Genomic DNA, 17480 nt, shown 5'->3' on the forward strand with positions numbered 1-17480 from the left:
AGTTGTAAAATTACAAATTGAGCAAGGAATCATTCTTTATTTTATTTATTATTTGTTTTTAGTTATCAAGAAAGAAGGAGAAAATAATATAAACAAAGGAAGGGAATTAAGAGAAAAGGGTGAGGGGTTAAGTTTCAAAATGGTTCTTTTTTTCTTTATTAAGTACCTAAAAAGTGAAATTAAAATAAGGTTAATGCTATATGCAACCTTTAGGGCTGCATATAAGCATTTACTATACAACCTTTTTTAGTATTAAATTAAGAATTTATCTATAATTCACGAGTAAATTGGTGTAATAAATGTTTTTTTTTTTTTTCCATTTTTAACTAAAGGCCGCATATATCTTTTTCCTTAAAATAAAGGCATGTACTATTATAATTATGATTCCAATAGTTTGAGATTAATGGGCAAATCATCATTATATATACACAAAGGCATTATTGGAGTCGTCCTTTGTGCCCAAGGCTTGAAGTTCACATCTCTCTGCCTTTTTTCTTGATTAAAATTTAATTATCATGAATTTAAATTGTTGCACATGAGGAGAGCATTCTTATAATTATTAAGTGCACTTGCTATATATGCTTGATTTTTATAAAGTCTAGACAATTATTTTGGTTATCTGAGTGCTCAAGTACCACTCGACATCCCAATAAACAAGTCAAAGTTTTCCTAGACAAAAGCATCAACAGATTATTGTTAATATGTTAGCGAGGTGTTTTCCATAAGAAAGGATTGATCACATGTTTTGGATAACGGCTCTATGATTTAATCCATTAAGATAGTTGACATTTAAAAAAAAAATACTCCTATTATTTTGAACATAATTTGTTATTAGAATATTGGTTTTATATAATAATAGACTAGGTTATCCTTCGTTAAAAAAAAAAAAAAAAAAAAAAAAAAAAAAAAAAAAAAAAAAAAAAAAGCCTAGGTAGAAGTTGTTTCTGACTAGACAAGTGATTGGATTATTACCAAGTATTAAAATCAAAAAACATAAAAAAAGGAGTTATTTACAAGTTGTAAAAGTTGCCTCTACCTACAAAAGCTCCTAGTATCGTATAAAAGTTTTCTAAATTATAGCTTTAGTACTAAAAGTAACTTATAAAACACTACTACTTTACCAAATAAGTATTGTATTACAAGCTTAGTGAAGTTTTAGATTCTGATGGAAAATTTTATAATTTACTAAACAAAGGAAAAAAAAATAAATAAATAAAGGGAATGAAGATTAGCTCTTCCAAAATGGAGGAAAAAAAAGAAGAAAAAGAATTAAAGACAACAAGATAGAAAGACATGAGTCTAGCATGTGTTCTTAGCTACAATATGATTATTAGAAGCATATACATCCTTGGATACCGTTGGCATGGTTGACTGGGCCTGTACTATTATAAGGCCCAACATTAAGCCCAAAATATGACGCATGCGTATGTTGGTGGTGATTAGTCCCTTATGAAAGTGTAATCCCTTAAAAATAAAGGTCATCAATATGGCCCGACCCAACCGGAAAATAGGACGGGTTTGGGCAAGCCTATAAATGCATCTTAGTTAAAAGCTCGAAATCAACTCTAAAAAGGCCTGATAAGCCGTTTGCAGGTTTGAGCACGACATATTATGTTAAGGTCCGGCCTGAACCGATTTTTGGATCACCTCTACTTAAACTTAAACACAATCACAAAAAAAAAAAAAAAAAAAAAAAAGAAAAGGAAGAATTCTTCTATGTAAGCTTTTATATAGCATTAGAGACAGGGTTACAAATGCTATCACTAAAAATGGCTCGGTGTAATTTGTTAAATTGGACCCTAAATTTGTTAAATGGCTCCGTTCTGTTAATATTGCAATAAGGAGGAAATTACGCATCCCAAAACACATTTTATATGCTAAATATCTATAATTGTGTAAGAGTATAAATTATAAAAAGTTGATATTGTGAAAGTATTATATGAGACGAATCCAACAAGATCCCACTTGACTATATTTTGCTTAACGTATAACTCATATTATATGGTCAAACAAGAGTGATGAATAGTGCAAAAAGTCCATTGTTGCAATATTAATAGAACGGAGGAAGTAAATTTATGGTAAAATTAAAGAATAGATTAGTGATTAACAAGTTTTCTCTTTACTTTGTGTAAGTAAATTTCATATATCAAGGCCCTTTTATAATATTTTTGATTTTTTTTCCTTAAGGTCATGTGCGATCGACCACCCTACATGCTCAGAACCACTTATGCACAGCATCAACATTAAAATTACTTCTTAAGAACTTATGGATTGCATCGAGCTTTTGACATTAACGTCTTGACGATCTCAAAATTGTGATTAGCAATATTTTCAACTACAATAGAGATCATGCACCAACTACGTGTACTACGACATATTTGAAGTTTATTCAACACATGATCGAGTTGATCCAAATCTAATTGTAAAAAGAGTTAGCTTCGCAAAAAGATGTAAGAAGACAAAGTGAAAAGGAGAATAATAAAAGAGTATGTGGTTTTGGGCTGACACACCTAGAGACGATCATAATCTGCTGGCCCAAATATAAATTTATAACTTACGAGATTTTATATTTGGGATACGAGACCCAATAAAATAATAATAATAATACAAAAAAAACAAAACGACTCCGCTGGGGATCGAACCCAGAATCTCTGGTTTCGTAGACCAGCGCCTTATCCATTGGGCCACGGAGTCCTTTGTTGCCTTATGATGTCGATGTTATGTACTTCCTCTTTTTTACTTGACCTGTTTCTTTTATCACGCTTGCCAATACAAAACTTTAACGATCATTAACTTAAATTCTCCATTAGTAAAAATTATAAAAGTTATATATTATGATAGTACTTATTGAGACGAATCCCAAAAGATCATACATGAATATATTTTTCCTTACATATTATTCACAAAAGACGGTCAAAGGAGGGATGGTGAATAGTGTAAAAGTCAAAGCGGGTCAAGTAATAAAGAACGGAGGAAGTATAAAACTATTATATACTACTATACTAACGTAAATTAAATCTTATCTAATAATCTTACCTTTTCCATTCATTTTTATTTGGCACATATTTTTTTATCACATTTACCCAACGCACAATTTCAACGATTAAAATTACAAGCTACGCGAGCTGCAGTTATCGTAACTCTATTAGAAAATATGTCATAAGTAGAATATAAACTACTACATATATATACAACTTATCAACACACTACTCAAGTAATCAATAACCAATAGTGTTTTAATTAATTATGTTGATCAAGAACAATTAATTGTACACACATAAGATCACACGCACGTACAAATCTACCTCTAATTTTATTTAATTTTACTTTTTAATTTAATTCGCTTTTAATTTTTCGATAAAAATGACTTTTAAAATAAAAGTATGTACCATGTTCATGATTTAAGTTTGTACTTTGATGTAAGTGGAGCTAGAATTTAGGAGCTTAAAAATGACGATGATCACAAATATAATTGATACAAGTAGCATAATATTAGGTTGCATTAATCAGAGAGTCTCAATGATCGATAACAATTTGTAAGTATGTACAAGAATATGATTATTAAGATAAAAAGGCGGGGGAAAAGGCAATAAACCCCCACCCCACGCCGGACTAGGAGGCAAGCAGGGACAGTCGGACAGCCGACAAGTACGACCCAACCCTGTTGCTTATCTCCTCCTACTTAGCTTCTTACCCTCAACTCTCCCTTTCTAGCTGCACCCATCAATATCATCTTTTGTATCGATCATTTTCGTAATAGCACTTAGCTTCAAATATAAACAATCTTATTTGTGGGTACGTAACAGTATTATTTATGTTCGATAAATTGATCAAAATTGGAACATCTCATCCATTTTGATGACTTATATGCTGTCCACTCATATATCTAACTTCCTTTCTTTCCATTTTTTTTTAAAGTATATTACTAGTAACTTTTGTATGTCGGTTTAAATTTTACATGCTACATAACATGTTATTCATCGATTCTAAGATCCAATACAGTAACTTATAGTTGGATCAATACTTGGATGCATAACCTTAATAACACTTATTAAAATGGAAAGAGTATATAACAATGTATGGTGTACCCGATCTTCTCATATTATTGCCATATATGTACATTTTCTTCTCACCCTCCTTTATTTCTCGCTCTCTACCTTTACACCCAATTTGTATTCTTGCCCTAATATCTTGTCTAAGTACGATGAGATCAACAAGCACTTCATATACAGATATACTAAGCTTTTATTTGTTCCTTCCTTAATCACACACTCTAATACTTCCTCTCAATTAATTATAATTTGAGAATGAATGAATAAATAGTGGTACGTACATGTCAAAAGTCTAAAACCCATGAAATTTATAACACACATGATATGATGATTAATTACGTGCACAAATGAAATTAATAATAGTACATCAAAAAATTAAATGCACCACACCACAAAATTAAAATGAAACTCTTATCTCTCTCTCCATAATATTATTGCTACTCCCCATCAATCCATCATCATCATCATTAAATTTCTTTGTCATCCTTATAAAAAAAAAATACCACATAATTTATTTATTTATTTATTTCTTTTAATTTTTCCAAAAAAAAAAAAAAAAAAAAAAAAAAAAAACACCTTCTGCTATGCCCTAACAACAGCTAGCTGTCTACATTACACTCACTCACTCTCACTCGCTTCACTTCACTCACTCACTATAAATCTTCACTTCACTTTCTCCGCGCCTCCTTAGCCTTTGCTCTTGGGGGTGCACCCATCTTATTCTCTTTCTCTCTCTAAAATTCGCTCTCGCTTTCTCTCTCTAGAAAAAAAAAGAAAATAAATAATTCCCATTTTTAATAATATTAATATCATTTTCATCATTATCATCATCTTTTTCTTCTTGCAAAGGTTTCCGGTGAGTAAGATAATTTCACGGCGAATTTTTTGGAAGTTTGAGATTTTTTTGCTCCACCAAACACACCCCACAAACTTGCATGATCTTCTCTCTTTCTCTCTCCTCTTCACCAAAACTAATTTTAAGGTATACAATTTTTTTTATTTTTTGTCTTTAATGTAGTTGTTTAAATAATTTTTGATGTTGTTATAAAAATAATTTTGGAAGGGTCTTTTTCTTCATAGTTTTCATCAAAAAGTTTACAAATCGAGGTTGAAAAAGGAGGAAGATTATGTAATAAAAATAATTAAAGTAAATTAAGGTTTGACTGAATGAACCGAGAAAAAATTCATCATGACTTAGCTTGTTATAACTGCTGCTTCTTCTATTTCACATTAACTGTTTAAGAGAGATCGAGAATTGTTATAACTTTTGATTAAATTAAATAAAAAAAAATGTTAATTAGGGATTTAATTTTGCAATCCCGAGGAAGAATTAGAGAATTAAGAAGGAACTAACTTCACTACTCCCAATCTTTCAATAGTCAAAAGAGTGTGATAAGATTTCTCTTTGTTAGGACCTTAATAATACCTTATACTAGAGTAAAGTACTAGTTTCACTTTGTTTAATTATTATTATTATTATTGCAACTTCACTCTTACTTAAATTAATTACAACTATAATATATAGTACTCCCATTAGTACTACGTACAATTCTATGACTACCTAGCTACTAGTACTATATAAATTTGTATATTATTACATGATTTTAGGGAAATTTTATGTAATCCCAAGACTATATATTATAAAATCATCTTCTTCCCCTCATAAAAAGTCTAAAACTCTTAGCTTTTTACAGGTCAAATTTATGAGAATTAGCAAGTGTATGTATGTGAAGAATGAAGAATTATATATGATTAATTATTATTATTAGCAATAATAATTATTATAAAAGTTTGATAATATCTATGAATTTCAAGCAAGATCTCGTTTAATTTGATACATTATTTCTTCACTTTGAAATTGGTGTAAATCTCTCTTCCCTTTTACTTTCCCTACACGAGATCCAAACACGGTACTCCTCCCCTTTGCTTCAATCACCCCCTTTAATTTCCCCACGGTATATCAACCTTTTCATTACATACCTTTTCTCCCTTCCCTAAACCCGTCACTTCATTACACAACACGATACGATCACTTATAATCTTTCTTTTCTGCGACTGAATTATTTATCAGTCGCAAATTTAGATACATACATACAGTCGGTTATAGGTTATAAGTACTTGTATTAATTTTATTTTCCCCTTACATGAATTGGGAGTGTAACCTATTTTTTGTAATTTAATTTATAATTAAGGAAAGTCTGAGCAAAGGGGTAGTAGTATAATTTGTTGACTTTGGGTTTGACAGTTCAAATCTGGTGAAAGCTGCTGATAAATCACTAAAAAACACAGCTATATACCTGCCTTAGCTTTAGCTGCTCTACTCAAAAAGGAGAAAATCCTTCTCAACTGTTTTTCTAAGTGAGAGAATATCTTTGCCCTTTTTTTCACATCATATCTTCTCTTTAAGGGTAGATCTTCTTCTTCCTTTTTTCATTATTTTTACAAAATATTTTTTTTTAGTATTTTTTTTTTAACTTCTATATTCTTCATTTGATCAATATACAATTTTTTTTTTTTTTTAAATATAGGTAAGCTTGAAGTTGACATAGAGATTAATAAGAAGATAAAGAAAATGGCGTCGTCGTCGAATTCGCCGTGTGCAGCGTGCAAGTTTCTAAGGAGAAAATGTCAACCAGAATGTGTTTTTGCGCCCTATTTTCCACCAGACCAACCTCAGAAATTTGCTAACGTGCACAAAGTGTTTGGTGCTAGTAATGTTACTAAGCTTCTGAATGAGCTTCACTCACATCAAAGGGAGGATGCGGTCAACTCGTTAGCTTACGAGGCGGACATGCGCCTTCGTGATCCTGTCTACGGTTGTGTGGGTGTCATTTCCTTGCTTCAGCACCAGCTTCGACAGCTCCAGGTGGACTTGTCTTGTGCTAGGACCGAGCTGTCGAAGTACCAGAACTTTGCATTCCCCACCCCCGCTACAGGAGGCTGTAGCGGGGGTGGTGGGGTCATAACAGCCTCTGCTATGACAAGCACGGCGGCCACTTCCACGGCTGCCAACCACCACCACCACCATTCTCAGTCCCTCGGAATTGGCCTTCTTGGAATAGGTGGTGGTGGTGGGTTTTCTACTGGTGCGAGGGACCAACACCAGCAGCACTTATACTCCCACCACCAATTTTTCCCGAGCAATCACCAAGCGGGTGCTGGACTTGGGATTAATAGTATAAGAGGATTCGATATGGCGGCGGGTGGTAGTGGGAGTCATGGTTATGATGCTGGCCTTCTTGCCATGAACATGAATGTCTCGGCCGCAGCCGGTATCGGACAGCTAAGTCAGCTCCATCAACAACCTACTGCTAGGACTGCCGGTGGCGATGACCGCCGTAGTATTGATCCGTCTTAATCTCTTCTTAGGGTTTCATGCCATGGCTTCTTCTCAAACCCTACCATAGGTAATTATTCATATTTTGTAATTTTTTTTTATTTTTTATGTTTCACCTATTTATTATAAGTTGGTCCACGTTAATGAAAAATTTCATCATTTTTTTTTTTGGTGTGGGAATTATAAAATTATGTTTCAATAAATAACGGAGAATTTCATAAAACTATGAACTCATTTACTAAATTTTCCTCTTTTTCCTCTAATTTTCCGAAAACATAGTTATCATCACATGGTGTGTCTAATAAAATTGCTCAAAGAACAGCAACATAAAATCAAATTCATCAATTATGGATACATAATAATGTTATCCAAACACTATTATCCTGGCCTTATAACAAATAGTCAAATTTAAAACTTTTGTGGCTTAATTGCCTTAATATACAGTAAGAATTTCATTATTTAGTACAGTACATTTTTTTTTCTTAGAAATATATAAGGTCAGATGTAAGCTATTTTAAGGAAGTGTTGTATGTTTGCTCCTTAATTTATTCTTTCTATCCTTTCTAAAATCCAATAAATCATTTTCGAAATATAGTTGTATTATTTTTTTTTTTTTTTTTTTTTTACAACAGCAAAACACAAATATAGGTGTTTTAGATGATCACAAATTTTCTTGTCAAAAAAAAAAAAGAAGATGATCACAAATTTATATCTTGTTACTCAGAAAAAAAAAATATTTCCTCGGATGATTTATTGATGTACAATTGATTTTAAAAATTTAGGTTTTTCTTGACCATAATCCTTCAAAAAAATTTCTTGTTTAAAAGGTAACATTTAATTCATTTATGATAAAATCACGTGTTTTAATAAATAATAAAATTGAAAATTCAATATTTTTAACATGTAATTATACAAACTTTAATTCGCGTTATGGGAAAGGTTAATGTTTTCGAATGTGAATTGCCTATAATTTACTCTGTGTCTCCTAAAAAAGATTTAGCTTCATAGAAAAGAACATGTACTAGCACACAAGTTAGGGTTTCAATATAAATCAAAATGAGAATGATTAGGGTTTAATTTGAAAAGATAAAAACAGAATTAAAAGAGGAAGATGATGAACAAAGAAGAAGCCATAATAATTTATCGATGATGAGGTCATGCATGGTATAATAAGTGTCCTTTTTTGTACTGACAATACTAATATTAGACAGCAAATAATACGCTCGACCACGTAAAAATCAAAGAAAACATTGCAATACACCAATATATGTACATTATATGACATTGTACTTTCCTTTTGCATCTTTGCTATCTATGTGCTTTTTGTCACTTGGTCATTAGCTCGTGTAGTCCCCAGGAGTAATCATTTTTCTTTTTCATTTTTATTTTACAAATAAATTGAAATTATATACTCGTTGTCATAATAATTATATTTGCGAATTTTTCGTATTTCGGGATAGAATCTAAATTATATGGTAAATGTAGATTTTTTTAGTTAAAATCGATGTATTAGTTTGTTATGTAACGTTGCACCAGATCAGTTATTTTGTCCATAATGTTGAGTAAACGTGATAAGAAATTTAAATATTTACGTACTCTTTGATATCTTGACTTGATGTGATAAATATTATTTTTATCAAGCGAAATTACTAGTTTGTTCTAACGAAGTACTTTGTATGTGTTACACAGGCTCGTAAACATGGAAGATCTAGCGAAATTCACTATTTTGAAAGGAGAAAATGAGAGACCAAGCAAGATAGAAATGATAAAAATGAGCAAGACAAATGAGATAGAGGAAGTTGATGTTCTCATATATCCATATTATTAACAACTTTACATTGAAAATTTTTGCCATATATGTGTACCTATTTTATCTCTCTTTTTTTTTTTGTCCCCTTTTTCTTCTTCTAAGAAATCTAAATTCTGTCATATTTTATGGGACAAATACATGCATGTGTTCTGGTATTTTTAGTCGATCTTGTCATTTTGTTCAAGATTTCTCATGACCCTTTTTCATACAAGTATATTTTTCTTGGTCACTTCTACATATACACTTATATGATCGATCACTGACATTTTACAAAGTCCAAGTTGATATTGCCGGGTTCATTTAGGAATTTCAATTGATTACTTAGTACAAACTACATAATTGTTATAGTTTAATTATTTGGAAAAGGATTAACAATTTAGACGTGTATATGATAGATAGTATGTACTTGTGTTTTTTTCCCATCTAAGTGTATATGATTATTTAATTATATATCGCATGCATGTAGTTAGTGTGCATGCGCGTACATATATATGTCTGTACGTGTGAAATAAAGTTGCATGTATGTATTCGTATAACGTATGCATGTGATATTTTATAGGATCAACTAACAAAAGATCTTGTCAAAAATTAGCGAGATATTTTGAAAGTCGATAAAGTGGCATTATTGAGTAGTTGATATTATTGTATATAAAATTAATTTTACTCATTTTAAGGTGATACTTGTATAAGTAATGCCTACTAGGATTATTATAAATTTTGTTTCACCTAGATAATTGTACTCCAAAATTCATTGTTTGGTGAATAAGAGAGAGAGAGAGATCACCTATCAAGTCAACCAAACTCATGACTTATTGCCTCTGGTGCTCAAGAAATCTATCTCAAACGTTTTATAACTATGCATAAAAAAAATTGGAGGTTAATCGAACATTTCCTTGGCTTACAAATAATTAATTTTCTAAGGTCACACTATAAATGTAGTAATACAAGGTTCGATGACATATAATCTATTTTGTAAGTAAATACTCTTATAACTATAACGAAAGTGATTTTTCTATATATCCCTTTTAATAATAGTCCACACATCTATATGAATTATTTTAGGAAAAATAATCCAATAATAGCTCATCAAAAATCAATCAAATGTGATCATAATTTGAATCCAAGACCAAATGTGTTCTAAAAGAACATTGAAGAGTCCACAAATATTTTAACTACCCATTCATATACTAATTAACATTTCCTTCGTTTCAAAATATATACTAGGTAAATGCACGTAAATATAAAAAAATTGGTAGTTCTATCTACTATGTTAGCATCTATTGTCTAATAAATGAAAAAATAACATTATGTTGCACATTGCACTTGTATCATACATACTACCTCCGTTAAATGTTATGTGCAACTTTGAAATATTTTATATCTCACACATAATATCCCAAAGTTGCAGATAACATTTAACGGAGGTAGTATATAAAATAATATACTTTATAAGTTAAAAAAAAAAAAAAAAAAAAAAAAAAAAAGGAAGCTAAGCTAGAGAAGGGTTCTGATGAAATAATGATTCCATGTTTACTTAAAATTCATAAATCCATGCATACGTTGAAGATTACCAAAAAAAAGGAGCATCTATATTTATAATTTCATTCAAGTTGATGATAGAAAACATTATATATTTATATTGTACACATTAATTAATGTATACTGCTAGCTTTAGCCTATTGCTATAGCTGTGTTAGTTGATTTCAGGGCCATGATGATGATTTTTTAGTGGCCAGGACAAAGATCTTTATATTCAATGCTATCCTCTTCTACTTATTTATGTTATTTCATTTCAATTCAAAGCTTGATTTATATGAATCATATATGTGGATACCTTTAATTTAATGCAATTTCAATTCTTCACCACATTTAAGTTTGAATGAATGTCAAGTAGTATGTGTTACTATTGCATGAATTGAAATGCATGCATGACCAAAAATAACACTATAGCACATCATAGTAAACGAGGACCAATTTGCCTTATCAAGCTCTCTTTTATTTTTGTTACGCTGAATAGAATAGAAACCTAATTTAATGTAATTCACATGAATCGAACTTTTACAAAGAATGAAAATCATACAGATCATAAGTTTTCAAAGTTTTAAAGAGATTAAAATTATATGTTGATAAATTACGTACTTACCTTATATTTGTATATATTTAGGCGAGGGTGTAGCTCATAAGTTTGTTATGTCGTAATAAATTATTTAACAGTAAATATGTATATTGAACCAAATAATCGATATGACGTCGACTTAAGGCGTTCACATTTACTGTACTGAACTAATTGAAACTGGACTGAACTAATTGGAGCTGAAATGAACTACATAGAGCTTAAATGAATATTTTATGAGAGAAGGAAATTAGAAGCTTAACTAAACTGATTGGAGTTTAACTGATTGGAGCTGAGCTGAACTGAACTGAAATTAAGCTAAAAGGAACAAGCCTTGTTTAAGAATAAAAGTGAGAATGGAGAGAAATGTAACACTAAACTTTACTAGAAAAGGTAATAATAACATGCCATATAGATCATCACTTACAAAAACAACAAAATTCTCCTAAAAATAGGAAGTTATAATACTAGTATAAAAAGATTAAACACAAAAACACAGAGTTATAAAAAGAGGAGAATTGAAAAAACGATGGAAAAGAAAAGAGGAAGAATTAAAGAGAGTTCCTTTTCATTAGGGAGAGGCAATGACAGACCGTTGCAGAAGAAAGAGAAAGAGAAAGCAGGGGATTGCATTTATGACTCAATACTGCAATGCTCTGTAATGCTCTCATTCAAATTCCAATGACTCTTATTTAACTCAGAACCTACTACTAGGACGATTCATTTTGTATAATAACCTACTTTCTCCCTTTTATATATACCATGTACTTGTATTATTAATTATTATTATACTCCGTAGGTTATTACGAAGTAGGTTTTTTTTAGAGACAATATGGTTATACACCCGAGTGTATGTGTATCATATCGTATATTCAATACTGTTTTGTTCAATATATTATAGTGTGTATGATTTTTTTTTAAAGTAGGTAACAAAAAGTGCTCTATTAGTCTGAAACTTTGTGGTAGATAGGCAAGGTCGGGAGGGAGTGGGTTAAGGACAATAGCCGTAACACTAGTTAATTAATAAGAGAATATTCACTTCAGACTTTAGAGCGCTTTTTAAACATAGAGATTTGATCCATAAAAATCTATCAATACCTACTTAACCAAGTACGAGTATATAATATATATTACTTACATGCATGGTGCATATATCATAATTGACATTTTATAGGTTAAATAGATTATTTTGAAATTTATGTCTTTTATAAAACTAAATAAGTTAAATTATTGGTAGTACAGTAGTACTATTACATAGGACAGTTAAAGACAAGGGTTATAAAGGCAAAACAGTACACAATAGTATTAGTATAACACTTCGACTATCGAACTGATATCCTGTCATTCAAGACGTAGTCAAAATAAATTCACATACAAATTAAAACATATTTTAATTTATTATGAAAATAAAAGGAAAAATAATGATGACGTACTAGAAGTAATGATGACAATTTGCCCCCCTTTAAATGCTCTCCATTGAAATGATCCATCCATCCTTACAATTTGGTAGATGACGCATTTCCCCTAGCATGCGCTCTATACTCTCTTATAACTCCTACTCCTTTGTTTTTTTCGTTCACTCCCCAACTTAACTCCCATGCATACATGTTACTCTTGTATTTGTTCGGAACTAATAGTCACGTACTCACGTCTATGAATAATATGCATGAATAACATATTGATACTAAAAAAATTGGAATTGAATTGGTAGATCAACTTTCATAATACTCTTAGATAATAATATATACTTTGATTTTACGAATATGCTTAATGAAGAGATAATAATAACATGTGATAACGATTTTGTATATACATGATAAAGGTCTTTTTTATTTTATTTTTTTTGTTTCTTAAGAAAAAAATAATGGTTACACATCAAGGTAATTTAAGAAAGCTAAGAGAGAACGAAAATAAGACATGAGGGATGAACTTTCGAAATTTTTTTGAGTTCCGATTTTTTTTTTTCTTTTTTGAGTTTCGATTTAATTATTTACGACCAATGTAATTATTACTCATAATATTTAATTCTTTTTACACAAATAAATAATAAAAATTTGGAAAATCATGTCACATCTTCTTAAGACAAAATAATGCAATTTAAAAATCATATTATTCAATTTAAAAAAAAAAAAAAAACATAGTTACGATTGATGCTACCAAAAAATGGAAGACTAGCTAGTTTAATGACAAGAAGAGTCTTTTAGGTCTCCTTTTTTTTCTGATGAAGGTGGTTGGGTTATGAAAATTTGGCAACCCTGACGACTTCTTTTGACAGATGACTTTTTACGATCTATTTGATAACACACTGATTTTTAGTTGACTCTTTTGTAAATAACCAACAATGGGTCAAATCTTTTGATGATTTGATCCAATCACAATCATGCCCTAGCTATTTGCATGCAATTCTATCTTCGTTTTCCTACTATATTATTACTAGCTAGTATTATTGTTTCTTCTTCTTGCATATATAGTTAGCCACAACTCTCTAAATTTTGTTATCGTGATTTGATCCTAATTGCTTACTGTATCTACGTATTAGTAAACGTACTATTATTCTATTAGGGTATAAAAATTTAAAATATAATCAAGATTTGTCGTACTACATATATATGTAGTTGTATCAACAAGATCATATATATCCAAGAAAGAAAAAGCTTCAATGCTGCGGAAGTATATAATTAATGAAGGTATTTTAGGTTTTGACACTATTATGTTTTTGAAATTCTATTTGAAACAAATTTTTACAAGATGATTAAAAATAAATGCAAGAAATAAATAAAAGGCCGCCCTATATATCATCCCTCTTTCCATTGCATTTATTTCGGGGTGTCTCTTTGATCCTGACCCTTGCATGATCCCCCATCATTTATTCCTTCTTTTGGTAGTAGTACCAACTGTTTTTTTACTTTTACAATCTCATGGCTACCTAACTATTTTTTATTTTTATCTTTAATAAATTATCCATTTTAAAAGTAATTATTCATTTACTTATGTTCCTCTCATTATATTCTTGGTTGGAATTACTTGGAAAAGACCTTGGTAACTAAATTCATCTCTATTAGGGCAATTACTATGAATATTAATAAAGCCAAAATTTAACCTAATGCGAACTATCTATGAAAACAGTGTTCGATATGTCTTGTATGTCGTCTCCGATACATACTTTGTATAATATAAGTATATATCTTCCACACATCTGGCATACTCTAACCTAATTCTAATAAATCTCAAAAACGTACTCTTAAGTGTGTGTCCAAATTATTTCAGTAACTATTTGTGAATATTCGATAATTTAAGTTTGTCCAAATCCTCTCAATAACTATTTATAAATGTTGGAGTTATATCTATAATTGTGTGTACATATATTCTAACTTAAGGGAAAAGATTTTTATTTTTATTTTAAAAAAAGGATGGAGGATTGGTGGGGTATAGGCAAGACAATGGAAGAGCATTAAATGGGATGTAGCCAAGACAAAATTTAAACCCTGGCAAAAATTCGAGTATTCTCATAAAAAAAGGGGGTGTAGAATTAAAGTGACACATCGATCAAATCTTGACCTTTCATCATAAGTGTATAGCATATTTCTCTGTCAATTTGGTAAATAAGAATAAATCAAATCAAATCAAGTCTTTCAGAAAATACATCTTTCTTTATATATAAATGTTTGAATATGCTTTCTGATTTTTTTTCCCCTAAGAGCTACTCTATATGTCTTGGAGTTATAATAGCACGCTTTTCTACAATTTTTTTTTCTTTTTTTTTTTTTTTAAAAATGTTTAATTTAATTTTAATATTTTTTTTTTTTAAAAAAATAAATAAAGAAAGGAGCAACACGAGGGGGATGACAGGTGTATGTTCTCTCTTTCAATTTATTATTATTCTATCTCTTATCCTTAAATACATCCCTTTTGTCCCCCTCTTCCTAACTTCTACCTCCATGAATTTGTACTAAACATTTTTCTCTTAATGATTTTTGATTTTTACTATGTAGTTAAATAAGTATGTTCACATTTGATTACAAGGTTAAGTTAATGTGAACTCAATTACTTATTATAGTAGTTCAATTCCGTACAATAATTGTGACAATTGGATTGATATTTTGTTAACCGTGTCTCACAAGAAATCAAATCGTATTTAAGGTCCGTTCTCATTGATTGAACTGAACTGAACTGAATATTTTATAAGAGAAGGAAATTAGGAGTTGAGCTGAACTGAACTGAAATGAATATTTTATCAGAGAAGGGAATTAGAAGTTGAGCTGAACTGAACTGAAATGAATATTTTATAAGAGAAGGAAATTAGGAGTTGAGCTGAACTGAACTGAACTGAACTGAAATGAATATTTTATAAGAGAAGGAAATTAGGAGTTGAGCTGAACTGAACTGAATTTCAACGTAAGAGAACAGACCCTTATTCTTGTCTAATGACAAGAGATCAAGTGTAACTATTTAAAAAATACCGGTAAAATAAGATAAGTAATTAAAATCATGGTCAAACTAATAATGAATTATAGATCGAGTATATATATATGACTTTTACCACGTTAAGATGTTAATTATATTTACTTATGAGATTGAGTATGATAATGTGATACTCCTTATTGATTAGTGTTGCACTAAAAGAATGGGTGCTAACATTATAAAGCTAAGAATAATTGAGAAATAAAGAGAATGAATCAAAAATACTGTGGAAATGTAAGTAACACACTACTTTGAAATATTGCATTCAAAATTCAATCTCTTGGACTGGCCACGCAGAAAAAAGGCATGTTGACTTTGACTACATACATTGCAAAGAATGAGTTGATGTTATGTTATGTTACCCAACTTTCTAGTTTCTGGCTTCTTATGCTTTGTCACTTTCTTCAACTATATTGGGTCAAAAAAAAAAACTTTCTTCTACTATTACATTCAAATTTTTATGTATAATAGTACCCTTTTTAAAAAAAAAATAAAATTATCCTGTTTAGATGGTGTGATTGTCTTGTAAAAAGCTAAAATATGAAGTTTTTTTAGCGACAGAGAGAATACTACGGAGTAATTTATAATCGTCCCGATTTATGTTTGAATTGTGACACTAAGCGTCTTAGCTAACTTAACAAAGTAAGGCCCTGTTTGATTCACCTTAAGAAAATAATATTAAGTAAAAATAATTTCAATTCAGTAAAAATAAGTTCAGTTCAGTAAAATTAATTTCAATTCAGTAAAAATAATTTCAGTTCAGTAAAAATAAGTTCAGTTCAGTAAAATTCAGTTTTCTTAAAGAAGAATTATAATAGAAAATCAGTAAAAATAATTTCAGTTCAGTAAAATTAAGTTCTGTTCAGTAAAAATAATTTCAGTTCAGCAAAATTAAGGTGAATCAAATAGGGCCTAAGTATTTTATTATTATATATACCACGAAGATAAGGATATATAGAAGAGATAAAAAAAATTACTCCGTACCTAGTAGCCTAATATAAACAATAATTAAATATATCTAAATGTTAGGAATATAAATTCAAGCTTTAGGAATTGTAATAAAAATTTGTTCATTTTGAAATTGTAATGGAGAGAGTATTATAAGACAAGGGAGGCCCAGGTCATATTCATGATAAACAAAAAAAACGTATATCTAGTGGCAGTTCCATAAATAAATCAATAGAAAATCCCAGTCAGCATGACATTTTTGTAAATAAATCAACATTAATGGGGTCCACATTTGACAAAAGTTTTTTTTTTATTTATTTATAAAAATGTCACTAGATAAACGTTTTTTTGTTAATCACGAAGATGAACTTGTATTTTCTCTTATAAGAAAAGGCGCTACGAAAATTCCATGTTAGCGAGAGAGCAAATCGTAGAAGCTAAGGGTCAAGGTCTCAAGGATACCTACCATATCTATGGGGAGTAGAGACCTTAGTTAATGATCTTCACATACATACAAATTTAAGATCGAACTGTCTAAAAATTAAGAGGATGTTTCTGTAATTAATTAATTGTGTTGACAAATAAGAAGTAGAAACTAACACACGTGACCTATTTATTAAAACATGGATCATTTTAGTCATACATGCATGCATGGAACTTATACCAGTGGGCAGTCCAACTTAAATAATTATACTAATACTATGCTCATTTTGTTTGATATATTTGTAGTTATTTTATAAATAGTTGAAATTTTTTTTG

The 17480-nt window shown here is 30.0% G+C and overlaps 1 protein-coding gene and 1 non-coding gene across 3 annotated transcripts; one reads left to right on the top strand and one right to left on the bottom strand.

Moving 5' to 3' along the window:
• Positions 1 to 2621: 2621 nt before the first annotated feature.
• On the bottom strand, positions 2622 to 2694 carry TRNAR-ACG. The gene has a single exon. It is a non-coding gene; the product is annotated as a tRNA-Arg (tRNA).
• A 2080-nt stretch (positions 2695 to 4774) lies between these two features.
• On the top strand, positions 4775 to 9124 carry LOC110701031 (LOB domain-containing protein 6-like). Of its 2 annotated transcripts, none has more exons than XM_021878613.1 (3): positions 4775 to 5034; positions 6581 to 7459; positions 9079 to 9124. In XM_021878613.1, exon 2 carries the CDS (start codon positions 6625 to 6627, stop codon positions 7408 to 7410), a length of 786 nt encoding a protein of 261 aa, XP_021734305.1. In that variant the 5' UTR covers positions 4775 to 5034; positions 6581 to 6624; the 3' UTR covers positions 7411 to 7459; positions 9079 to 9124. The 2 variants fall into 2 exon arrangements, with proteins under 2 accessions (XP_021734305.1, XP_021734306.1); XM_021878614.1 differs by lacking the exon at positions 4775 to 5034 and adding an exon at positions 5638 to 6460.
• Positions 9125 to 17480: the final 8356 nt, after the last annotated feature.

Source organism: Chenopodium quinoa, unplaced genomic scaffold, assembly GCF_001683475.1.
Source record: "Chenopodium quinoa cultivar QQ74 unplaced genomic scaffold, ASM168347v1, whole genome shotgun sequence".
In the NCBI taxonomy this organism is placed as follows: domain Eukaryota; kingdom Viridiplantae; phylum Streptophyta; class Magnoliopsida; order Caryophyllales; family Amaranthaceae; genus Chenopodium; species Chenopodium quinoa.